This window comes from Mandrillus leucophaeus, unplaced genomic scaffold (assembly GCF_000951045.1).
Source record: "Mandrillus leucophaeus isolate KB7577 unplaced genomic scaffold, Mleu.le_1.0 Scaffold220, whole genome shotgun sequence".
Taxonomy (NCBI): Eukaryota; Metazoa; Chordata; class Mammalia; order Primates; family Cercopithecidae; genus Mandrillus; species Mandrillus leucophaeus.
The window spans coordinates 1,657,904-1,680,381 of NW_012102255.1; the positions used below are offsets into that span (position 1 = coordinate 1,657,904).

The 22,478-nt window shown below is 37.9% G+C and overlaps 1 protein-coding gene across 2 annotated transcripts in view; it reads right to left on the minus strand.

The window, feature by feature from the left end:
* Window positions 1-3,551: 3,551 nt before the first annotated feature.
* ADSS (adenylosuccinate synthase) overlaps window positions 3,552-22,478 on the minus strand; it is a 43,028-nt gene continuing 24,101 nt past the window's right edge. For both annotated transcript variants that reach the window (XM_011981172.1, XM_011981171.1), the window contains exons 5-13: window positions 19,404-19,470; window positions 19,018-19,125; window positions 17,896-17,977; window positions 15,219-15,345; window positions 13,825-13,979; window positions 12,714-12,838; window positions 11,043-11,140; window positions 6,360-6,509; window positions 3,552-4,706 (exon numbers count right to left, since the gene is read on the minus strand). In XM_011981172.1, the coding sequence (XP_011836562.1) occupies window positions 4,654-4,706; window positions 6,360-6,509; window positions 11,043-11,140; window positions 12,714-12,838; window positions 13,825-13,979; window positions 15,219-15,345; window positions 17,896-17,977; window positions 19,018-19,125; window positions 19,404-19,470 (965 nt within the window). In that variant the 3' untranslated portion in view covers window positions 3,552-4,653. The remainder of the gene's footprint in view (window positions 4,707-6,359; window positions 6,510-11,042; window positions 11,141-12,713; window positions 12,839-13,824; window positions 13,980-15,218; window positions 15,346-17,895; window positions 17,978-19,017; window positions 19,126-19,403; window positions 19,471-22,478) is intronic.

Below are 22,478 nucleotides of genomic sequence, written 5' to 3' on the forward strand. Positions count from 1 at the left end.
ATAGTTTTATATTTTATTCCCTCCTCTCTTCTATTTCATAGAATACCATCTTATGCTATTAACGGACCTTCACATTGTTTTCAATTACTTATGAAATAGGGCTGCCTTTTTCTTTTTTTAAATGTATTTTTTTTTTTTCCGAGATAGTCTCACTCTGTCACCCAAGCTGGAGTACAGTGGCATGATCTCAGCTCACTGCAACCTCTGCCCCCGGGTTCAAGTGATTCTCTTGCCTCAGCCTCCCAAGTAGCTGGGATTACAGGTGCCTGCCACCACACCTAGCTAATTTTTGTATTTTTAGTAGAGATGGTGTTTCGCCATGTTGGCCAGGCTGGTATCGAACTCCAGACCTCGTCTCGGCCTCCCAAAGCGCTGGGATTATGGGCATGAGTAACTGAGCCTGGCCTTCTTTTTCCTTTTTGTAGTGTGATTGCTGGTGGGTCAAAGGATTTGCAAATACAAATTTTAACAGATATTGCCAAATTGCTTCCCCTACAAATGGAACTAATTCACACTGTAACCAGCAGTTTATGAAATTATCTATTTCTCCACATTCTTAGTAGCACTGATCTTTTCATATTTACCAATTCGAGATGAGAAGTGGTTTCTCAATGTTAAGTTATATTTTTTAATCTATAGGGAAAGGTGGAGGTGGATACTTTCCATGTTTTGGGCCATTGATACTTCTTTTTCTGTGGACTGCTTGATATATATTAATTTTTTTGTCCATTTTTCTATTACTTGTCACTTTATTCGCTCTTTGTACATTAGGGATATGCATTGAAATATTTTTTCCCAAGTTTGTTTTCTAAGGCTTTTAAAAAAAAACTTTGTTCATAACACTATATATATATATATATATACACACACACACACACACACACATACACACACACAGTTCAATCTGAACATTTTTTCCTTAGGTTCCTGAGTTTGCTGTTTTTATGAAGGTGGCTTTCCCTAAGATTAGATAAGCCTGTGTTAAGTTCCCAAATACGCTTGCATCTATTTCTGGAATGTCTATTCCATTTCTCTTGTGTATTTGTTCTTTCTCATAGCAATGCTATATATTTTTTATATATTTTTATTACAGTAGCTTTGTAATGTTCTAACATCTGGCAGGAAAAAGACTCCTCTCTCAACATGTTACTTTCAAAAATGCCTCAGATATTCTTGCATCCCTATTCAACTATATTCATTAATTAGTATATTAAAAATACGTATTAAATAGGCCCTCTTCCCATTTCAGTGTCTTGTTCTGCCATACAGTTTCCATCTACTGAGTTTTGAAATTTAGAGTATATAGTTTCAGCAATTTTCCTGTGCTCGCATTAGGGCCTTCTTAAGCATAATACAGTAGTCTCCCCGTATCTGTGGTTTCATTTTCATTGGTTTTAGTTACTGTAGGCCAAACCTGCCCCCAAAATATTACATTGAAAATTCCAGAAATAATTTATGAGTTTCAAATTGCAAGCAGCTCTCAGTACGATAATGAGACATCAGGCCATCCTTCTCTGTCCTACCCAGAATGTCAATCATCCCTTTGTCCTGTGTCTCCAAACTGTCTGCAGTACCTGCCTGTTAGTCACTTAGTAGCTGTCTCGGTTATCAGATCGAGTGGTTAATCAGATCGACTGCCTGGTATCTCAGTGCCTGTGTTCAAGGAACCCTTATTTTACTTAATAGTGGCCCCAAAGCACAAGAGTAGTGATGCTGGCAATTCAGGTATGCCAAAGGGAAGCTGAAAAGTACTCATTTCAAGTGAAAAAGTGAAAGTTCTGTTGAAGGAAATAAAAACAAATCATATGCTGATGTTGCTAAGATTTACAGTAAGAACAAATCTGTGAAATTTTGAAGGAGGAAGAAGAAATTCATGCTAGTTTTGCTGTCACACCTCAAACTGCAAAAGCTGTGGCCACGGTGCATGATAAGTGCTAAGATGGAAAAGGCATTCCATTTATGGGTGGAAGATATGAGCAGAAAACATCTTGTGATTAACGGCAATGTGTCACTCCAAAAAGCACTGAGCCCATGCAAAGACTTCAGCAAGGAATCCCTTGAAATGAATGACACCAAGCCATTACGGACTCAGGAACACAGAAGGTCAACAGTAGCCCGTTGCTGTATCACAATGCCCACATCACTTCACTGCATCTTACCACGGAGCCATTGTAGCATCTCCCATGATCACAAGAAGGGTAAATACAGTACAATAGAAGATATTTTGAGAGAGAGAGCACATTCACATAATTTTTATTGTAGTACATTGTTATAATTGTTCTATTTTATTATTAGTTATTAATCTTATGCTATGCCTCATTTATAAATTATACTTTATCACAGGTATGTAATTGGAAAAAATAGTACATATACGATTTGGTACTACTACCCCCAGTTTTACGAATCCACTGCGGGTCTTTGAACGTATCTCTCATGGATAAGGGGGGAACTACTGTATGTCTTGTATTATATTATAGTCTTCTTCTTTCATGTCAAACATGGTTTTGGTCAGATGTGGTGGCTCATGCCTATAATCTCACACTTCGGGAGGCCGAGGCGGGCAGATTACTTGAGGTGAGGAGTTCGAGACCAGCTCAGCCAACACGGTGAAACCCCGTCTCTACTAAAAATCAAAAATTAGCCACGCGTGGTGGCATGTGCCTGCTATCCCAACTACTCAGGAGTCTGAGGCAGAAGAATCGATTGAACCCGGGAGGTGGGGGTTGCAGTGAGCTGAGATCGCGCCACTGCACTCCAGCCTGGGTGACAGAGCGAGACTCTGCCTCAAAACACACACACACACACACACACACACACACACCATGATTTTACTCCTTGAATTTACTGCCAAGCTAATCAATCTCATCAGCCCCTCACTCATTTTGTTTAGTTGCTCCAACTTTCCAAATTCTTCCCAGCCTCTGGGCCTTTGTACAGTACATGTCCCGCTGTCTGCTCTGTACTCATCTGCTTGGTCTGTTAAGACATTATTTCCATTAATGGCTTCTCCAACCCCTGCTAAATTAAGACTAGATTCTCATCCATCAGACCTTGTACTTTTCCACTGCAGCATGTAGCTACTGTTCATAAATCTCTATTTGGTTGCCATGCTGTCCCCCACTATAGTAAGTTTCAGGAAGACTGTGCTCCTGTCACCACTGCATACCCAATACCTAGGTAGAGTCTAACACCTATACTTGAAAAGGAGAATGGGTTCTTTGTATCTGTTTCTGAACCATTACTAAAAATACATTTTAGTAGTGCAATACTTGTAACCAAGATAAGAATGCAGACTTTAAAAGCCCATTCATTTTCTATTAAACAGAAATTATATATTCATTATAAATTACTTTTACATATAAGTCATTATTGATCAATAATTGGCTTGTAGGATAATCTGTACTGTTCTTTATACTTACTGAGTCTAATGATACTGCTCCTATTTTAGAATTTTTCTTGAACTAAGTATTACACTACAGAGATAAAGCTCATTCCTATATACTAGTATTACTAACCTCTCTTAGTAGAACAAAAACACAATACGCAAAGCATACTAGAAATATTTGGTTCTTTTAATCAGCTATTGATGGTATAATAAAATAAATTTAAGTGGCACCTAATTTAACATGTAAAATAGTTCATTAAAAGATAATCTACAAAACAATGTTATGCCTAATTGTCAAAATAACACCTTTTTTTTTTTTTTTTTTCAAGAAAGGAGAAATAAAGGCATAATCAAAATTATGGCTAACAGCTTGGGTTCATTTTGACACTTACAGATGATTTTGTAGGCATATCGGCAGGCACAATGTTGAAAACCAGTCCACTAGATTTAAAACTAATGGTAAGATAAAAAAGAAAAGATATACATTTCAGAGGTAATGTTTGAAATTAAAGAAAAATATCCACCATATATTACAACAGATCTTTTAATGACTATTTTTAACATAAACATTGTTGTTTTGGGAAACATCTTTTCTCTTTGAACATTTCACTCAATGTTCAATGTATTAAATCACTGACAGAGAGAAATCAGTTCTGTGCTCTGTACAAATTAAAGGACCCATGAATATATAACCCCTCCCAACCCGCCAAAGCTCAGGTTTGCAATGGTCTCAGCAGAAAATAAACAGCCCAAAATTTAAACAGAATTCATAGCATTACAAAAGTTTACAGAACCCCTATGTTTCCATCATTTGTTTCCAACAACAAAATTACAATAACAGAATTGAATGATCAGAATGTAAAAATATTTGTGCAAAACTGCATTAATTGTTCTTACCATCTAATGGGGTAAAACTTAAGAACACGCAATGACAATAATGAAGAAAAACTACATTAAAAGTAATTCTACTTTAGATATCAAACAACACGGATGATACTATTACTAAACATTGAAAAAAAAAAACGTGGCACCATGAGAGCAGCAGGAGCAACAAATGATTTGGCAATTCCAGCTAAGGAAAGCTGACACTGGAATATGCCAAAGTTAATCTCCACAATAGGCATCCATCTGAAAAGACAGGAAACAACTGTAGGGCTTCAAACTTACTTCAATGTCTTTATTTTTGAATTTGCAGGTCATAAATGAAATATTTAAGAAAGTCTTTTCCTCTCCCTCTCAAGGAGTGTTTCTTGTGCTACTGGCAATCATTAAAAGAGCTGAATCATCGACTCTCTGGATTTACCAACACCAATCCATTTCACTGGAGAAAACAAAGAGAAAAGGAACTGCATCAATTCATTTGTAATGTTCACTCTTTGGGATTAAAAAACAGGTGTCCCCCCCTTTTCTCAGTATCACCATAACTTTTCCCTAAGTGCCCTTTTGATGTTCTCTATTCTGTTAGCAGACTGTGCCTATTTCTAAACAGGATGTACAAACAAGACCCGGCACAGGATAGTATGCCTTACTGTTCCCTTTTTAACTGTGCAATATTTTCAATTTCCTCATTTCTAATGACTTAGGATAGTAAAATATTGACCAAAACCAGCAGAGACCTACAGAAAGTCTGATCGAGTTCCTGATAACTGGCCAAGATAAGCATCTTAAACATCTAGATGAGAATATGATTTTAATTTGCACAGCCTCAGAAACTGCCCACTACGTGAGTCTATGGAAATCGAATCATCTGCACCACATGGTTTTAGATTATTTGCAGAATTACCAGCTTCCTTAAGGTACTGTTAGGATCAACCTTTGTGGTATTTTACAGATTTCTGTTACATTCATTGCTGTTTATATTTCAAGAAAATGCTGACTAAGAGCAGTAAGCAAATATGCTTACTAAATTTGACATCAAGCTAGGAGGGAGGAATCATGCTGGAAACGAACCACAAATACAAATGAACCACAAGGCAAAATCAGAGTAAGTGCATAATCGATTTTATATGGAGGACACATCCCACACACTTCACTTTTTCTTATCCTTCAAATACCCATCAATGCCAACAAAAGGATATAAGGAAAAAGCCATCTGTTAAAAGAATGACTTCACATAACTAGATACAGCCATAACGCTGTTATGCCTAACTCCCTCGCCATCTTACATGTGTTCTTTAATAAACAGTCTTAACTATTTTTAAGAATTCTTTTCTTACATTTTTTCTAGTGAGATTTCCCATTTTCTATACCTATTACTTCCCAATGTATTTTCAGGAAACTCTAAATCTCAAGGGTAGTTTAACCCAAACCATAACCGTTTTTAATCCCCCAAAAACACAAACCATTTTTGGTGGTGGTAGAGATACACGAGGATTTGTTATTAAGAGGAAGAAAGGAATGAGACAATGTCACAGGATTAAAAAAAAAAGACTAAGGATTAAAGACAGGGTCAGAAAGGGTGAGAAGTAATCTATTATTTCTATAAAGATGAACACTATATTTACTTTAAGGAATAAAATTATGATTTTAGATCTTCCTGGGCATTTATGCAAATCATGTGCACTCTGTAAAGTAACAACGATCTTTCCTTTATTCTATTTCAAAGGCAGACAGGTAAGTTAAAAGAAAAGACAGTCGGCCGGGCATGATGGCTCATGCCTGTAATCCCAGCACTTTGGGAGGCTGAGGTGGGCAGATCAACGAGGTCAGGAGAGACCAGCCTGGCCAATATGGTGAAACCCTGTCTCTTACTAAAAATACAAAAATTAGCTGGGCATGGTGGTGCATGCCTATAATCCCAGCTGCTTGGGAGGCTGAGGTAAGAGAATAGCTTGAACCCGGGAGGCGGAGGTTGCAGTGAGCCGAGATCCCGCCACTGCACTCCAGCCTGGGACAGAGCAAGACTCCGTCTCAAAAACAAAAAACAAAAAACAAAAGTAGAGACAGTCATTCACAAAGTGTTTTTTATGTTTACCTGGAATTTGAAGCTCATCTTCAATAAATCGAACATAGTTTTGTGCATTAACAGGTAGTTCTTTAAATGCCCTTGCATTTGATATGTCTGTGTTCCATCCTGGGAGAGTCTTATATTGAACTTCAACTTTATTTAAGACTTCTTGGTTTGCTAAAAGTTAAAGAGGACATTTGTTCATGGTACACACTGCTTACTGTCAGACAACTTTTTGATATATTGCAGGTTCAGAATCTCTTTTCAAAATCTTTGGAGCCAGATACGTTCTGGGATTTAGAATTCTTCAGGTAGTATAAAGGTAAAACAGTGCAAATACCATCTGGGGTAGTATTCTATAATCAAACATATTTCTGCAGCAACACATATGATTATTCGCTATAAGAGGATAAAGATTATGTAATACTAACATTAGTTCAAGTCTGGTTTTGCTGCCAAATGAATCTGGGTGCTAAACTTAAAACTTTCCAATTTTAAAGCTTATTGAATTTCCATTCTATTGATAGGGATTGTAGATCTGCATAATGACAGCAACCTCACAGAAAGAAGGCCTGCATACCTGCTGTCTTCTGAGAAATCTATGGTTCTGCTTGAAATTTTCTTCATCATTCCACCTATTTTCTCTGTATCCCCTAATGGAAACTGAAAATGTACTAAAGAAGAGTTTCTTTGACTTGAGTCAATAGAGTGGATGCTATGGTACTCTGCCCAGATTTCTCTGAAGACTCAGGGCTGTGGGAGCTCTGCCTGCTGACCACGCACAGTTCAGAGCCTCTGCAGGACTAGCCCTCCACCAAAGGGAGTTGCTGCCCCACAGCAGCCCATATCCATTGACTTGTCAATGTGGGAACAGAAACAACCTGGGCACTTAACCTTAATTTGGGACAACTGTCAAGGGCTATGTTAGCTCCAGAGCTCCCTATGGGATCAGCGAAGGCTTGTTTACAACTATATTGCAGTGCAATTTCTCCCTCTGCATAATCCTGCTTCTCCCACTCCCTCACAGATGTTGTTGCTCAGTGTACTTATGAGCAAACACGCCTATGTGCAAATCTCTACATTGGAGTCTGTTTCCTAGGGAACTCAATCTAAGATAGCTGGCACCAGGAACGGTCAGAGGAAGATAGCTCTAAAACGAGAACTAAGAGGCAGGATCATTGGCTAGCTGGCTGGCTGGCAATGAGGACTATCACTGGGGTAAATAGAGTATGGATAGCCTCTATCTGAGGCATTGAGATTTGAGCACAGCGGAACAAGAGAACTGGATGGCTCTTGATGAATGCTATTCAGGAACTGGAGAAAGATAATGCAACCTGTCTGGCAGAACTTAGACGAAATTCCATCTCCTATAGCAGAGAGCAAAACAAGACGAGGATTAAGATAAGAATTCAATCATATAGACTGCAAAGCTCCAGAAAAACCGGAATTCTGCAATCCAGCAAGTTTGCTATGGCAAAGTCAGAGCTTTGTTTGGGAAAAAGTGGGGCCCTGAGACTCTGAATGGGACATCTGAATTGACGTACCTCAAAATCCTGAATCCCTAGATTTTCCAAACTCTCTGGGTTTGCAAAATGTCCCACTACTTCCTATTAAAGGTTGTGGCATCCTGTTGCTTGAAGATGATGAAGAGGCCTCTGTCTTGCAAGGCAGCAGTACCCATCTCACATCTACCTTCACCTTCCCCCTTCTGGTAAGCAACTAGGCTCAGGTCCCAATGTAACCTGGCTAAGGAAGTACTGGGCCTACTAAGGAAGGAAAGATACTATATTCTAAAAGATCTGCAGGAACAAGCCAACATTTGCCAGCAGGCACTAAGAGTGTGTATATGGAACTGGATCCTGAGGGATGCTGGGTCAAGGGGGGCAGCAGGTGGTAGAACAAAGTTGAGTAAGAGTATATTGGTAAGAGAATATCCTCTCATGATGCATGACACAGAGATGATGAAAACATCCTGCTAGGAATGCTCTTGGAAGCTTAGAAAAAGTAATGAACCATACTAAGTAGGTATGCCGGAAGTGCTGTGGTAGGTGGTAGGAGGAATTAAGAGAATCAGTGGGGCTTCCATTTCTAGTCATCATAGAATACACAGTTCCCAACCAGTTCTGAAAATGACAACTCCTTCTAGGCAGTGGACAACAGGCAGGCACCAAGCCATGGCTCCTGGGAGAGAAAACTCACAAGCAAGCCCAGAAGCCACCCAACTTTCTGCCTAGGAACAATTTCCTGACCACAGTTCAGAACACTGGTGTAAACAGAGGATGGCAGCTCCACTGACCTGGGGAGGTAGACAGCTGACTTCAGGAAAGCTGAAGCAGCCAGAATCAGCAGGGCCAGGCATCAGAGAGGAGCTGCAGAGAGAAGGGCCCCCGAGAAGTCCATGTGAGAGTCCCATGGCCACAGGAGGACGCCACAGGCAAGAGCAGGACCAGCAGAGGCTTCCCAGACCTCAGTTGCTACACAATGGGGGGACTTCGACCAGACTCTAGAAGCCAGGCAGTGCTTCTGAAAATGGAGGGACAGGGAGCACTGGTGCCCCAGCACTGCTGGATTGAAGAGACCTCATTATTATACTTTAACTCTCCTGGTATCCAGCAGAGCCACCAGAAAGGCTGCTCTTTAAGAATAAAAGCCACGCCCTTGAGTGAAACCTATGACAAACCCCCCATAATGAAGCCAAAAACCAAGATCTATAGAAGAGACAAAATTTGGAGACTGACTTATACCAGCTTAAAGTTTGAAAAACATCTTGGGTTTTCCATGTAACTACATAACAAAGCATAAAACCAAACTACACAAGTTCAAGATGATCAGTGAATAATTCAATTGTCCCCTAAAACAAGAATCAACACTATTCAGAGGAAGATAACAGAATCTGAGTCTCTTTAATATATCATCCACAATGTCTAATAGTCAACCAATAGTCATTAGGCATAGAAACAGTGATCCACAACCAAGGAAAAGAATAGTCAAGAGAAACTCGACTTGAGATGGTCTAAATGTTAGACTAACAGAAAAAAGGTAGCTAACATAAATTAAGAAAATTTCATTGTTACTGAGTGAACAGATAGGGAATCTCAGTAGAGAAATAGAAAGTAGAGAAGAGAACTACATGGAAATTCTAGAAATAAAAATTCACCAGTGGGTTTAAAAGCATATTGGAGATGCTGATCAGAATCATTTACCTCTTCTAGTGACTCCATTCCCTGCCTGCTGGCTTTGGCACATGAAATCCAACATGACAGGGGGAGCCTTAGCTTTAAGCTTAATAGGACTCTTGCTTCTACTTTCCCGCTGTGATAGCCAGGGTAGGGGCTAATTTACACCACTAACCTTCCTCTTGTAAGCTTCCCTAGGAAAGACAACCACCAGAATCCTACAGGAGCTATTCCCAGAGGCTGGTCAACTTATTTTACCCTCTTTAAGCACTCTCTGCTACTGGTGGGGAGTACTGCATGTTGCTGATTCATAGCTCCGTCCCTCTCCAGGAACTGCTCTTGGCCAAAGGGAGCTACCTCACTTGAGGAACAGCTCTTATTTAGTGGCTAGTTGTGCAGAGGCACAAAGTTCTGGCTACTTGCCTCAATTTAGTACAACTCTAAAGGGCCACCCTAGCTCTGTGGCTCCCAATGGGATGGGCTGCACTGCATTTCAACTAGTCCCTCTGCTTCTTTCACAAACGCTACTGCTGAAAGCATTCTCTACTGCACTTCTTGGATACAAATCTCATCTCAAGAGTGGTTCAAGGGGATCTTGACCAAGAACAGCTTTAAAATTAAACACATGAAATTGACCAGTTTTATCTGTTTTGTTAGTTTTTAATATTTTAATTAAAAGAATTTGCTGTAATGTTCTCTATGGTAGACCTTGCCACATGTCATTATACTTGGTTAGACTATTCTCTTTGGTGTTTGAAGTTATAACTCTTGAAATAGCTTTGTAAATAGAATTAAGAACCAGGATATAACATATATTGGAACAGCCAGTTTTCCAAGTGAATATTATCCTACAATTGGCAGTAGATACTTTTTTATAAGATATCTAGACTCCCTCTATACTTACATACATGTAAGAAAAGGAAAGATAATATGCATTTAATTTCTAAGAACTCAGAGCTATCCTTAATTCCTAAGAAACAGTGGTCATAAGGTAGTCACAAAACTTACCGGCTCATCAAGTTTTATTAAGCTAGTCAATATTCCTTCATTTGGCATATTCCTAATCCTTATCAAATGACTACTATAGAATAAAGGGCAGAGAAAGTCATTCATGGGGCCTGAAGGATAGGGAGGGCTAATGTATTGAGAATCAGCTTAACAAGACAAGGGCTCTTCTTACCCCTCTTCTTACCCACTCCAAAGAGTGGTATACTTTCCCAAGGAAGGGAGAAACACCTCCATGGAAACTACTTTCAAAGGAGGGCAAATGAGACTCAAGAGCAGTATGGCTGGGCTCAGAGGTCCATGTTTTTTCTTTTGAGTTTGAGCACATGCTTGTTGTGACCCAACACCTAAATAAGTATTATCTATGAACCAAATAACTAATAATAAGTGAGCTAATTTGCACAAATCATAAAGGGCATATCAAGCCTGTTGCTATCTATCTATCACAAGTTATATGGAAGAGCTTTATGAAATTGCTATAATACATTCACCTTATAGTATCCTTTAGATATTGCCTACGAGAAAATACCTGGGATATGAGGTATGATTTCACCATCTAACTTGTAAGCAACTCCAACTTTGATTTCCGTAAACATGTCCAAAATATCCAACTTGGTAAGTGCCAACCTAATTTTGGAAGAAAAGGCAATGTTAAAAGAGCAAACTCTTAAAGGCTCTACTATCTAATTTGATTAATGCAGGAGTAAAGAAAAATTCATGCAAAGCTGAAAGTTCTAAAGCAATTCTGAAAACTGGTTAGGATTAGATTTTAAAGCGTGCCACACAGAAGACACTAGAGGACAACGTACACTGAGTTCTTTTGCTAGTAATTGTAATAGATTTTCACTGAGGAATTTTGCTTTCTTTTTTGATTGTTTGTTTTGAGACAGTCTCACTTTGTCATCCAGGCTGGACTGCAGTGGCACAAACATGGTTCACTGCAGCCTCAACCTCCCGGGCTCAAGTCATCCTTGCACCTCAGCCTCCTGAGTACCTGGGACTACAGGCGTGTGCCACCAGGCCCAGCTAATTGTTTTGTATTTTTTGTAGAGACAAGGTCTCACCAAGTTGCCCAGGCTGGTCTCGAACTCCCAGCCTCAAGCGATCCTCCTGCCTCTCGGCCTCCCAAAGTGCCGAGATTATACGCATGAGCCACCATGCCCAGATCAGCTTTCTTATGATTGATGAACAAACAACATGTATTTGCGGGAGGACTGCCTGGAGTTAAGGTTGCACTGTGGCCGTGGAACACAGCAGAACTCACTACACTACATGGATGATTAAGATACATGTACATTTACACACATGCCAGCATCCCTCAGTTCTTCACTCTGGTTACCATCACCTCTACCCTTCTGGTCAGAAATTGTCAAAGAAGAGTGAGAAAAACCACATCAAGGACCTCTTCATGATACATCAAAATTTCCCAACAAACTGACCGGAAAACAGGTTTTAAAGAGAAAATCTGTGGAAATTAGATAACAAACTAAATTTGGGATTCTCGTCCAAAAATTTTATTTTTAACCTTATTGTTATTTACTGGAAGTTCAGTCTAACACAGATATGAACACATTTATTTACCTATTCATGTATAAGCATTAATAACAACTTAACTTTTCCTGAGCATTTTCGGTTAGCCAGGCAGTGTGCTACAGACTCTACGTTTCTCACCTAATTTTAAAAACACCCCTATGAAGTAGGTAATGCTGTTATATAGATTTTAGAGAGGATAAAACAGGGGCAGAGAATGATTAACTTGCTCAGCCACACACGCATAATGCAAGATCTGAGATCTGAATCCAGGAACTCAGACATTAAGCCCATGCGCTAATCACTAGGTACATCGCCTCCCCTCTGTACATGCTCATGGTGTTTGTGCTATCCACCTATCTATCTATTCACCTATCTATCCAGCTGGCTGACTATGTACCCTATTCTGCCTGCCTCTATACTTACATACATGTAAGAGTATCAAGATTCTTTTCAACAACCTTGGATGTCTAGGAGGATAACTTGGGGTCCCTCTCCTTGTGTACCCTTCCCCCTATATCTTGGTCTACTTCTGCTTGGCACTACAATTTCAATATGGAGTCTAAAGAGTGAAATTTTCCTATTAAGGTACTCCACAAAATTAAACCTATGGCCATTAATCATCTATGATTTCCTGAAATATTTTTAAATGTTTCTGAAGAATACTCACGCAGTAAATCCATTGATCATATGAGCATATTTGAGCAAAACGAGGTCCAACCAGCCACATCTTCTTTTCCTTCCAGTGGTTACACCAAACTCTCTACCTCTTGTTTGTAGTAATTCTCCAATTTCCTACAGAAGAGAAAATAGAACTTTAGGATTAGAATAGCAGTGCTATATATTTGATGGAATAATATATACTAGAGACCATAGCAAAGCCTCTGTGAGATAAACATCTTTCAGGTAATAACTAAATTGAAGATAGAATTCCACAGAGATGATGGATTTTATCTGAGGGAGGCATTATTTGGAATGCTTCATTTACTACCATTTTTTAAAGTCAGTATTTTTTACAATGTTATACAGACAACTTCCTAAAATTTAGATTGACAGATTAAGAAAAAAACTGAGTATTTATTAAATAAACGAATCCAGCCAATTCTTCCTTCCTGGAAACCATAAGGCAAACATATCTAAGAAGTCATTGATATCATAATGCCCTTCTGAAGAAAACTAAGATCAAAAACATGCTCAAATATCTAAGCTAAGGTCACTTCCTACAATTTGTTTTTCCTATGATCTACCCAAGTCCTTGATTTGCCCCTTTCTGCTTAAAGCTATCATTTCATTATCTCTTATAGTCTGGCATCATTACAATTACACAGTTTTTGTTTATTTTTGTTGACTTTATTTTTTTGAGAAAGAGTCTCGCTCTGTTGTACAGGCTGGAGTGCCATGGTGCCATCTCAGCTCACTGCAACCTCTGCCTCCTGGGCTCCAGCGATCCTCCTGCTCAGCCTCCCCAGTAGCTGGGACTACAGGTGCTCGCCACCACACCCAGCTAATGTTTGTATTTTTTTTAGTGACAGGGTTTCACCATGTTGCCCCGGCTGATCTTGAACTCCTGGGCTCAAGTGATCTGCCTGCCTCTGCCTCCCAAAGCGCTGGAATTATAGACAGAGGCCACCATGTCCAGCCAAAATTATGTATTTAGGAAAACGTTGTTCTGACCAATCTTACAAATTGAGTGAAAGGTACAGGAGACAATAATTCATTAAGAAAAAAAAAGAAGAATGAATTTTTCATACATTTTGATTATTTACTTAAAATAGGCTTACATTTTCTTGCTCTGTAGGAAAGGCACCAATACCAACTCTAGTTGTATAAGCTTTCACAACTCCATACACTTCTCCAACATTTTGAGGGGGCATACCCAAACCAGTACAAACACCTCCAACAGTACAATTTGAAGAGGTTACAAAAGGGTAAGTCCCTAAAAACAGAACCAGACATTAAAATATACTATACACATAAACAACACATTTTAAAACAGAAATACCATTATAATTCTACATTTGAGTATATTTAGGTATCTAACAGATCTGAACTGTAACTGCCCCCTCAAAGTCCCAATGTTTTACTTTTTATTCATTTTAGCTGTAATGATATAAAAATGAGGTTAGAGCTTTAACTGAAGTGCTTACCAGAGCGGCTCCTTGAATGCATGTACAGTTACTGACTCAGCTCTTTACGGTAGCTACTCACTTAATGGATTATGAAGAAATTTAATGCTGAAACTCATCTACATGTTTTCAGAGTTCCCTGTTAGTGTAAAACAAATATGACTCCCTCATATGAATATTTAAAGTGTTGTAGCAATCTGGAGTGATGGCAACACAAGAATTTTGTAGTATTCAACATTTCCCCAGCTTTTAATCTCTACTTAGGGAATAACCCTCAAATTACAAGAGCTAGTTAAAGAGTGGCATACTTTCTCACCCCCAAAGGTCTCATTCATATTTAACTATTCACTCCACCAAGTAGACACTCTGTTTTCTTTCCGGACTGGCTAGGCATAGTACGGTATAAAAAATACGTATCTACTACACAGAAATACACTTTCTTCAACAGTTTACTTGGAGACAAAAGCCCATGAAATGTCAGTAAAAGCTGAGAACAATCAGACTAATCATGAGAAATCATATTTAAATGAAACGGTCAACAAACTAATGAGGCAGTAGTTTGAAGAAAGAAGTTAAGCATTAATTAACCTTTTGAAGATAAAGGAAATGCTCTGAATTCAGAGTCTCATGCTCAGGGAATTAATTTATATAAATAGGCTTTTATAAATCTTGCTTAATAATAATGTACACATTTTTAAAAGGTTGAATTAAAGATGCATATTCTTCCACAGAATTTATCTTACCTTACAGTTCCAGGCATTGAAACTGAACCATAAACCAATGAAAACCACAATTTACAGAACCTCAGACCTACTGAACTCAAATGATGATTTTATTTTTCTAATAAAATAGGGAACTTAACACATGTATTGTGTGTTCTGTAATATTCCTTTAAAAAGAGTGCCACAAGATGACAAACTTTCATCATTCCTGAACATACAAGCTAAAAACATTGTTTTAAAACTCCTTAATGCTAACATTACTTATTTATATCTTAACTACTTAGGGTTCAGTTAACCTCCCTTAACTATAAATCATATCTTACTTACCAAAATCAATATCTAATAGTGCTGCATTTGCACCTTCTACCAAGATTTTCTTTGGTGGTCCATGTAGGGCCTCATATAGGAAATAAACTCCATCTCTCACCATTGGTTTAATCCTTTCCATATAACCCTATACACAAAGACAACAACCAATTTCCATGTATATTAATAAATGTTTAACATAACCAGAACAAGAATAAATTACCTGACTTTATGACATGAAAACTGACAAACGCAAAGCAGAAAAGGACTGGTGACGGTGCTCACTCTATTGTAACATTTGGATTAGCTTTCATCTCTCAGGCTGATTTTCCAGGAACAGAAAAGAGGCATTAGCTCAACAAAAACTAGAGATACAGTGAAATTCAAAGGTTCTATATTAACCTCACTGCAAATAAAACCCTCTCAGCAAAGTAGTCATACTTCATAAAACAGCTTTCAGGAAAATAAAAATAAATGACTATATTACATTGTGCTTTTAAATTTTGTGAGGTATTTGAAAAGTTGCATTTATAACATAAAAACCATGATTTTTTTTATTTTATTTCATTTTTTGAGACAGAGCCTTGCTCTGTCACCCAGGCTGAAGTACACGGTGGGAACATGGCTCACTTGCAGCCTCGACCTCCCAGGCTCAAGCAATCCTCCCACCACAGCCTCCTGGGTAGCTGCACCACCACCATGACCACCTACATTTTTTTTCTTTTTTTTTTTTTTTTTTGGTAGAGGTGAATTTGCCCATGTTGCCCAGGCTGTTCTCAAGTGATCCACCCACCTCAGCCTCCAAAGTGCTGAATTACAGGTGTAAGCCACTGTGTCTGGCCAACCATGAATTCTGAAACTTGCATCAGAGTGATTCTCAAAATGTGGTGAGGGCCACAAGTTACACTGCCAAGTATGCAACTATTAGTGATTGATTGCTGTTATTCTTTTAAATTTTATCCCATTACTGTAACATTATCTATCTCTACACTATTACTAGTAGATAATGTCCAATACTATGTAACACATGGGCATTATAAAAATTTCTCAAAGCACTTAATTGTTAGTACTACTGCTTAACTTCAGAACTCCATTAAAAATGTAAAATAACCAAGAGCTTCCCCTAAGGCCTTATAGTATAACTGCATGAAACCTAGGTTCAACTATGTTTAAATATGTAGACTATTATGGAAATTCCAGAATCTACTCATGAACCCACCTGAGTGTGTTAATACCCACTGATAAATGTATAGATCACTCCTTGGCTCTAGCCTCCAATTTCTGACTTATTCCTGTTTTAGTTCTATTTTCATGCCTGAAATGACCACACTAGTCATCCCACTTGTTTCTTAAAGTTTTCTGGTTCAACATACATTACCTATAAGAATCTTCTTACCCAATTCTATTTATTATTATTCATCTACTTTACATTTATGTGGAACACATATAAAACGGAATTGAAAAGCCATACTCATACTTTGGCAAGTAAATATTTCCAAGTTGCTAGTCAAAAAGTTAAAATATTTGTTGCATAATAGACTGGGTATGGTAGCTCATGCCTGTAATCCCAGCACTTTGGGAGGCCAAGGCAGGCAGATTGCTTTAGCTCAGGCATTCAAGACCAGCCTGGGCAACATGGTGAAAACCCATCTCTACCAAAAAAAAAAACTAGCAGGGTGTGGTGGTGTGCCCATAGTCCCAGCTACTCGGGAGGCTGAGGAGGGAGGATCCCTTGAGCCTAGGAGGTCAAGGCTGCAGTGAGCTGTGTTCATGCCACTGTATGAACTGTGTGACAAAGTTCATACAGTTCATACAGTTCTCACTTTGCCTGGGTGACAAAGCGAGACCCTGTCTCAAAAAACAAAATAAAACAAAATATTTATTGCATAACTGAATAAAAAGAAAATGGCAGTCTATTTGTAACAGCAATCAGTGCACTGAAATGCAAATACCTAACATTTAAAACGTTCCTTGTAGGTCATATTTGTTTAGAACTTAGTGATTGGGCAGACCTAAGGTCTGCATTTATTCTAGAATGGCACATGAGGTTTGCAGATTCCTACTCAGTTCTGGAACTGATACTGATACTTATTTATAGATGAGAAGAAATAATAATCAGATTCACAGGAAACAGTTTGAAGTTCATCGAATGGAGAAGATAGGAATTTCAACTACTGACCAATGTAAGCACCACTGACACCTAATAGTTGCCAAGAAAAGACTAATCTTTGGTCAATTACCTTATTTGTCTCTTAAGAGTGCAGTGCTAAAGAAACTGGCCCTATGGGGTTATCCTTCCTAAACGGGTTGGTTAGCCTGAAAAGTTCTCACTCAGCCCTCTGCTGATCTATCCTCCAACTGTTAAAAGTGATTTTTAGATAATGTAAATCTAGTCTTCTTTCTGTTCAAAATTTCCTAGTAGCTTTTCATTATCTCCAGGATAAGATCTAAACTCCCTGTCATTGCACATGAGACGTATGATCTGGACTCTTTTCTCCTTTACTTCAGGTACTCCTCCTGCTCCCTACTCAGTATTTTATCTAAACCATATCATGTAAAGTCACTCAAACATACCATGTCCAAGACAAACAATTTCCTTTGCCAGTTCTTACCCAAAGCCTGCAGGAATGAAAAGATCTAGATGCCAATTTGGCAAACAAGTATTAAAAAGAACATTAAAGAGGTCAGAAAGCATTACCTTGAGTTTCTGTAATTCACCTTCAATGTCTATTTCCAAAGTAGGATATATAGATTTGTATTGGTTAGCTAGAACTTTAAACCTGAGAAATACAGATAAATCAAGACATTACCACTCTGTACAAAAATATTTAAAATAATATCATTTGATTTCAATGATTTCTGCAGATGGTAAATGATCTTAACAGCAAATTAATCCTGAAACTGACGTTACCTTCTGAGAAATAAAATTTAATAAAGGAGATCAGCCATATGAATACATAAGACATTCAAATTATTTTTTTACTCAAGTTTAGGCATAGTGACAATATAATTAAGGTGATATGTGTGTAGGGAGGGAAGAGAAATGGAATGACTAAAATCTGTAAACACAAAAGACTTAAATCTGAATTAACTGTATTATACTGTACCATAACAAACAGGGGCAGTTTACATGATACTTGTAAAAGAGAGAGAGGCAGACATTAGCAATCTAACATTCTTCAGTAAAGGTGCACTGCCAGTGCAGACAAATGTTACGTGGTTGATTGAAAGGGGATACAATGTCATTATAGCTTTAATGCCACTTGTTATTATACACAACCAACTCCCTATCATTGAGTCACTGAGTAGCTTTTTGATGACTACTAGGTTTCCCATGGAGATCTGGCTACAGAAAGCATGTGTTAACGTAGCACCTCTGTTTTTCAAGTTGAGCTTGGTATACAATAATTCACCAGTATCTGAGAGCTAATGATTTCTGGGTGGGAGGACATAAGGAGTCTCCAGGCCTGAAAATGCAAGGATCAAGACCTTAGAATGTAACCATCCAAGGACTGCCACAGCCCCTGGAATCATTCTATTTCTCAGGAAACCATTCCATATTTCAATTCTTAAATATAACTCTGCCTTTGTCTTCTTAGGACATTCTATTAAACCACCGTCATGTTATTTTTCATGAAGTTAATCTGTAACTAAAGATTAAGTATAATGTAATAAAGATAACTTGAACATTTCAAATCTTAAAAAGGCCAACCACCACTATTTTAACTAGAACACTGACTGTATCATTTTACACCCTAGGTTTTAAAAAAAAATCTAAAAATGCATTCATTCCTTCCATTTTCAAACACAAGTTAGTTACCTCTCAGAGAAGCCATCAAAGTCAGAAACAAGGTCGCACATCCTGAGTCCACTCCGAGCAGCTTTGGACGAATAAACTGGGCCAATGCCCTTTTTTGTTGTACCCAAACTTAAAAACAAATCCAAACAAGCTTTAAGTTAGACAAGAAAGATGTAGGTCTTATGGTCAGATCATTACAGTGAATAAAGTTACATATGACTATTTTCTGTTTATATTATTTCTTGCTAAGTATATGTTCATAATCCTACTGATTTTCTCTAAAACAGGATATTCTAATACTTACTTTTCTTAAACTTCTGGTCTAGAATTAAAATATAAGGGTCTGTAAATGCTTAAACTGTACCAAAAACAAAAAACAAACAAACAAAAAACACACACACACATACTTTTTTCCTGCTTGCTCTTGTCTCTGTTGTTCCTGGATACCATCAGCTGCTTGATGAAAATCAAATACTGAGGGGAAATAAAACCACAGTTGTTGAAACAAAGATAAGACACAAAAGCAAAATACACTGCATTTCAAATTACTGAAGTTATAAATCCCTTCAGCCTCATTTCAGTATAACAAATTAAACACATTTTTAAAAGTGATAATGGTAGAAGATGATAACACCAACTAGTACATTAAGATGAAAATCTGTCTGATCTTTCACTCTTATTTATTACAGTCTATACTATTTAAAAAACTAAGTCATTAAGAGGGTAATTTTGAAACATCCTGCCCTAAAATTTTACAAAGGTCAATTTACAAAAATACTCTTTTTTCTTTAGGTTCTGGACTCCTAGAATCTAGGGCTCATGTTGACACCTCCCTTTTCCTCACTAGTCTCGAGATTCCATCATCTCTCACCAAAATTGCAGTCTCCTAGTGTGTGTACCTCTTTCCATTCTTAGACATCGCTAATCCAAATGCTGTCATGCAGCCAAAGCATCTTTCCAAGACACAAATATGGCATTCACACCTCCCCTGCCCTTAAAACTCAACAGTTTTCCACTGCTCTAAAAAAAGACACAAAATTATTTTTATTATCTGGCCTCCTTGCACAGTCTACACTTTCATCTTATACTCATGCTCTGCCACCCGCACTGCCCTCTGGTCACACTGGCATTCTCTGCAGCCCTCAGCTACAAGGCATGTACTTCTGCATGAAATATTGCCTCTTTCTACACCTACACATAACTTGTACTCTTTCTCCCCTGCCAATGCTCTGAGAGTATTAGGATCATGTCAGTTTAGTCTACTAGTTGATTTCCAGTGCAAACAAGTCCTCAAATATTTACTGACTGAACAAATAGCTGGTTTATAGAAGAGGCAGAACTGGAATTTTGGTCTCTGAACTTCTAACCAAGGCTTCTTGTTTTTTGTTTTGTTTTTAAATAGTTTTATGGGAATATAATTTATATAGCACAAAATTCACCCATTTAAGATGTACAATTTACTGATTTTTAGTATATTTAACCATAGTTTCTTTTTGCTAATGAAGTCACTGTTTCCAAATAATTAAGTTGAAATGTGTAGATGTTTAACAGAAAGACTGATATGAGGTTCTTGGGATTAATGGTAGCATCTGTAAAAGAACTATTTAGAAGCATTAGAAGACTGATATTGAAGTTATAGATGGTGAAGCCAGAAAAGTCTGATAACCCAATCTAAACCCATCCTCTGATTAACCCTGCCCATAAAACCATGTATGTACTCTTCTCTACTTTCCTCCTTTTGAGACACTACTAAAACTGTCCAGGCAATCCTCCTGCCATGCTTGGCAAGGTTAACAACCACAGCTTTTTATGATCAACAGGTTTCCCTGGTGCTGTTAGTAGGAAAGTTTTGATACTGTACATGCTAATCAGTTATATTTCAGAAACTAAATTTGTGTGATTTAGAAGTATCTAGTAAGCAATATCTGTCTTAGTGCCGCACAGTTAGGTAACAGTAACACCTTTAAAGTCATATCAGTATACTGCACACCAAAAGATATCTACAAGAATGCTCAGGGTAACAGTATTTGTAATATCCCAATATTGGAAACAACTCAAATTTTCATCAATGGTAGAATGAATGGATTTTTAAAAGTGTGAAATGGTCGTATAAAGGGATACTACACAGCAATGAAAAAGAATAAAATACTCTTTATGTAAACAATAATTCTGATCTGTAAGGGTCAGTTTATCATCATGTTCCCATTTTATTGCCCAAGCAATAGTCTTTCTCAGTTACTTGAGAGGCCAGAATAGTTCTGAAGGGCTGTTTCATTAAACCCTGAATTTGCAAATCAGTTATGACAAGATTGAGATCTTAGAGTATACCATTCTCATTTCTTTTGAATAAAAAGACATTTGAAAGTAAATGTTTTGTTTTTTATGCTCAAAGAAATTTAAAAAGCAACTGATAACCCACAGATAAATGGTTGCTGCAAAGCAGGTGAACCATATTTTTCAGACATTAATTTAGCGCCCTGTCATAGAGCTAATGCTTTCCTTGGTTTTTCTGGGCCCCAGGAGGCAATTAGTGTAATCAGAATAATTACGTTCATAAGGCTTCATCACGGCATGGAGCATTAAAGCCTCCATTATTACTGTTTTGAAAGAACAGCCTTGGAATATCTGTTTCACTTTCTACAGCCTAGATATTGCAAACAAAGAAAACATCGTAATTGTGCACCTTTAGTTAAGTTTATTAACAGCATTTTAAAAGTTTTAATTTACTATTATAGTTAAGTTTTATTAACATGATTAACGTTATACCATATTTAGTATGAGACTCAGAACATGTAACAGCCACTTTGCTTGCTTTCTCACATCTCCCTGAGGTCTTGGACTCAACTGTCACTTTTCAGCGAAGGCTCCCCGGCCACATTACATACAACTGTAGGCCCCTACCTCCTCCTTCAAACTGCCTGCCATTGCCTAGCTCCTTTCTCTGAGTTACTATTTCTCCTCAGAACTGAGCACTATACGCCATGCTACATGGATTACACATTTCTAGTGATATGATCTGTTTTCACTAGTACACGATATGCTCCATTAAGGGATGCTTTTGGTCTTTTCTACTGCTGAATCCTTAGTGCTCAGCACCATACCTGACACAGTAGGCATGTAATACATAGATATTAAATAAAAGAACAGACACCTAACAAATCTGGATTTCATATTTAATTTTTTTAAGGGTCTCAACCACTCATTAGGCCATTTTCCCTCAATAAGCATCTCTTATAGTACAAACTGAGTTATGAGATTCAGTGAACAGGGCAAAAGTTTAATGCAATAGGTCCTTGCATTAGTGTGCTAATGTAAAGAATTGGCCAGCAACTTAATAATTTTTAAGTTGCCTTAAAAAAATCAACGGCTTAAACCTTCTAAGTGAAATACTTGAAGGTAACTCGAGTAACGTAAAAGATGCAATTATAGCCCCTACAGCAACTACCAAAATTCATAAATTCATAAAACAAGAGGTATAGCTA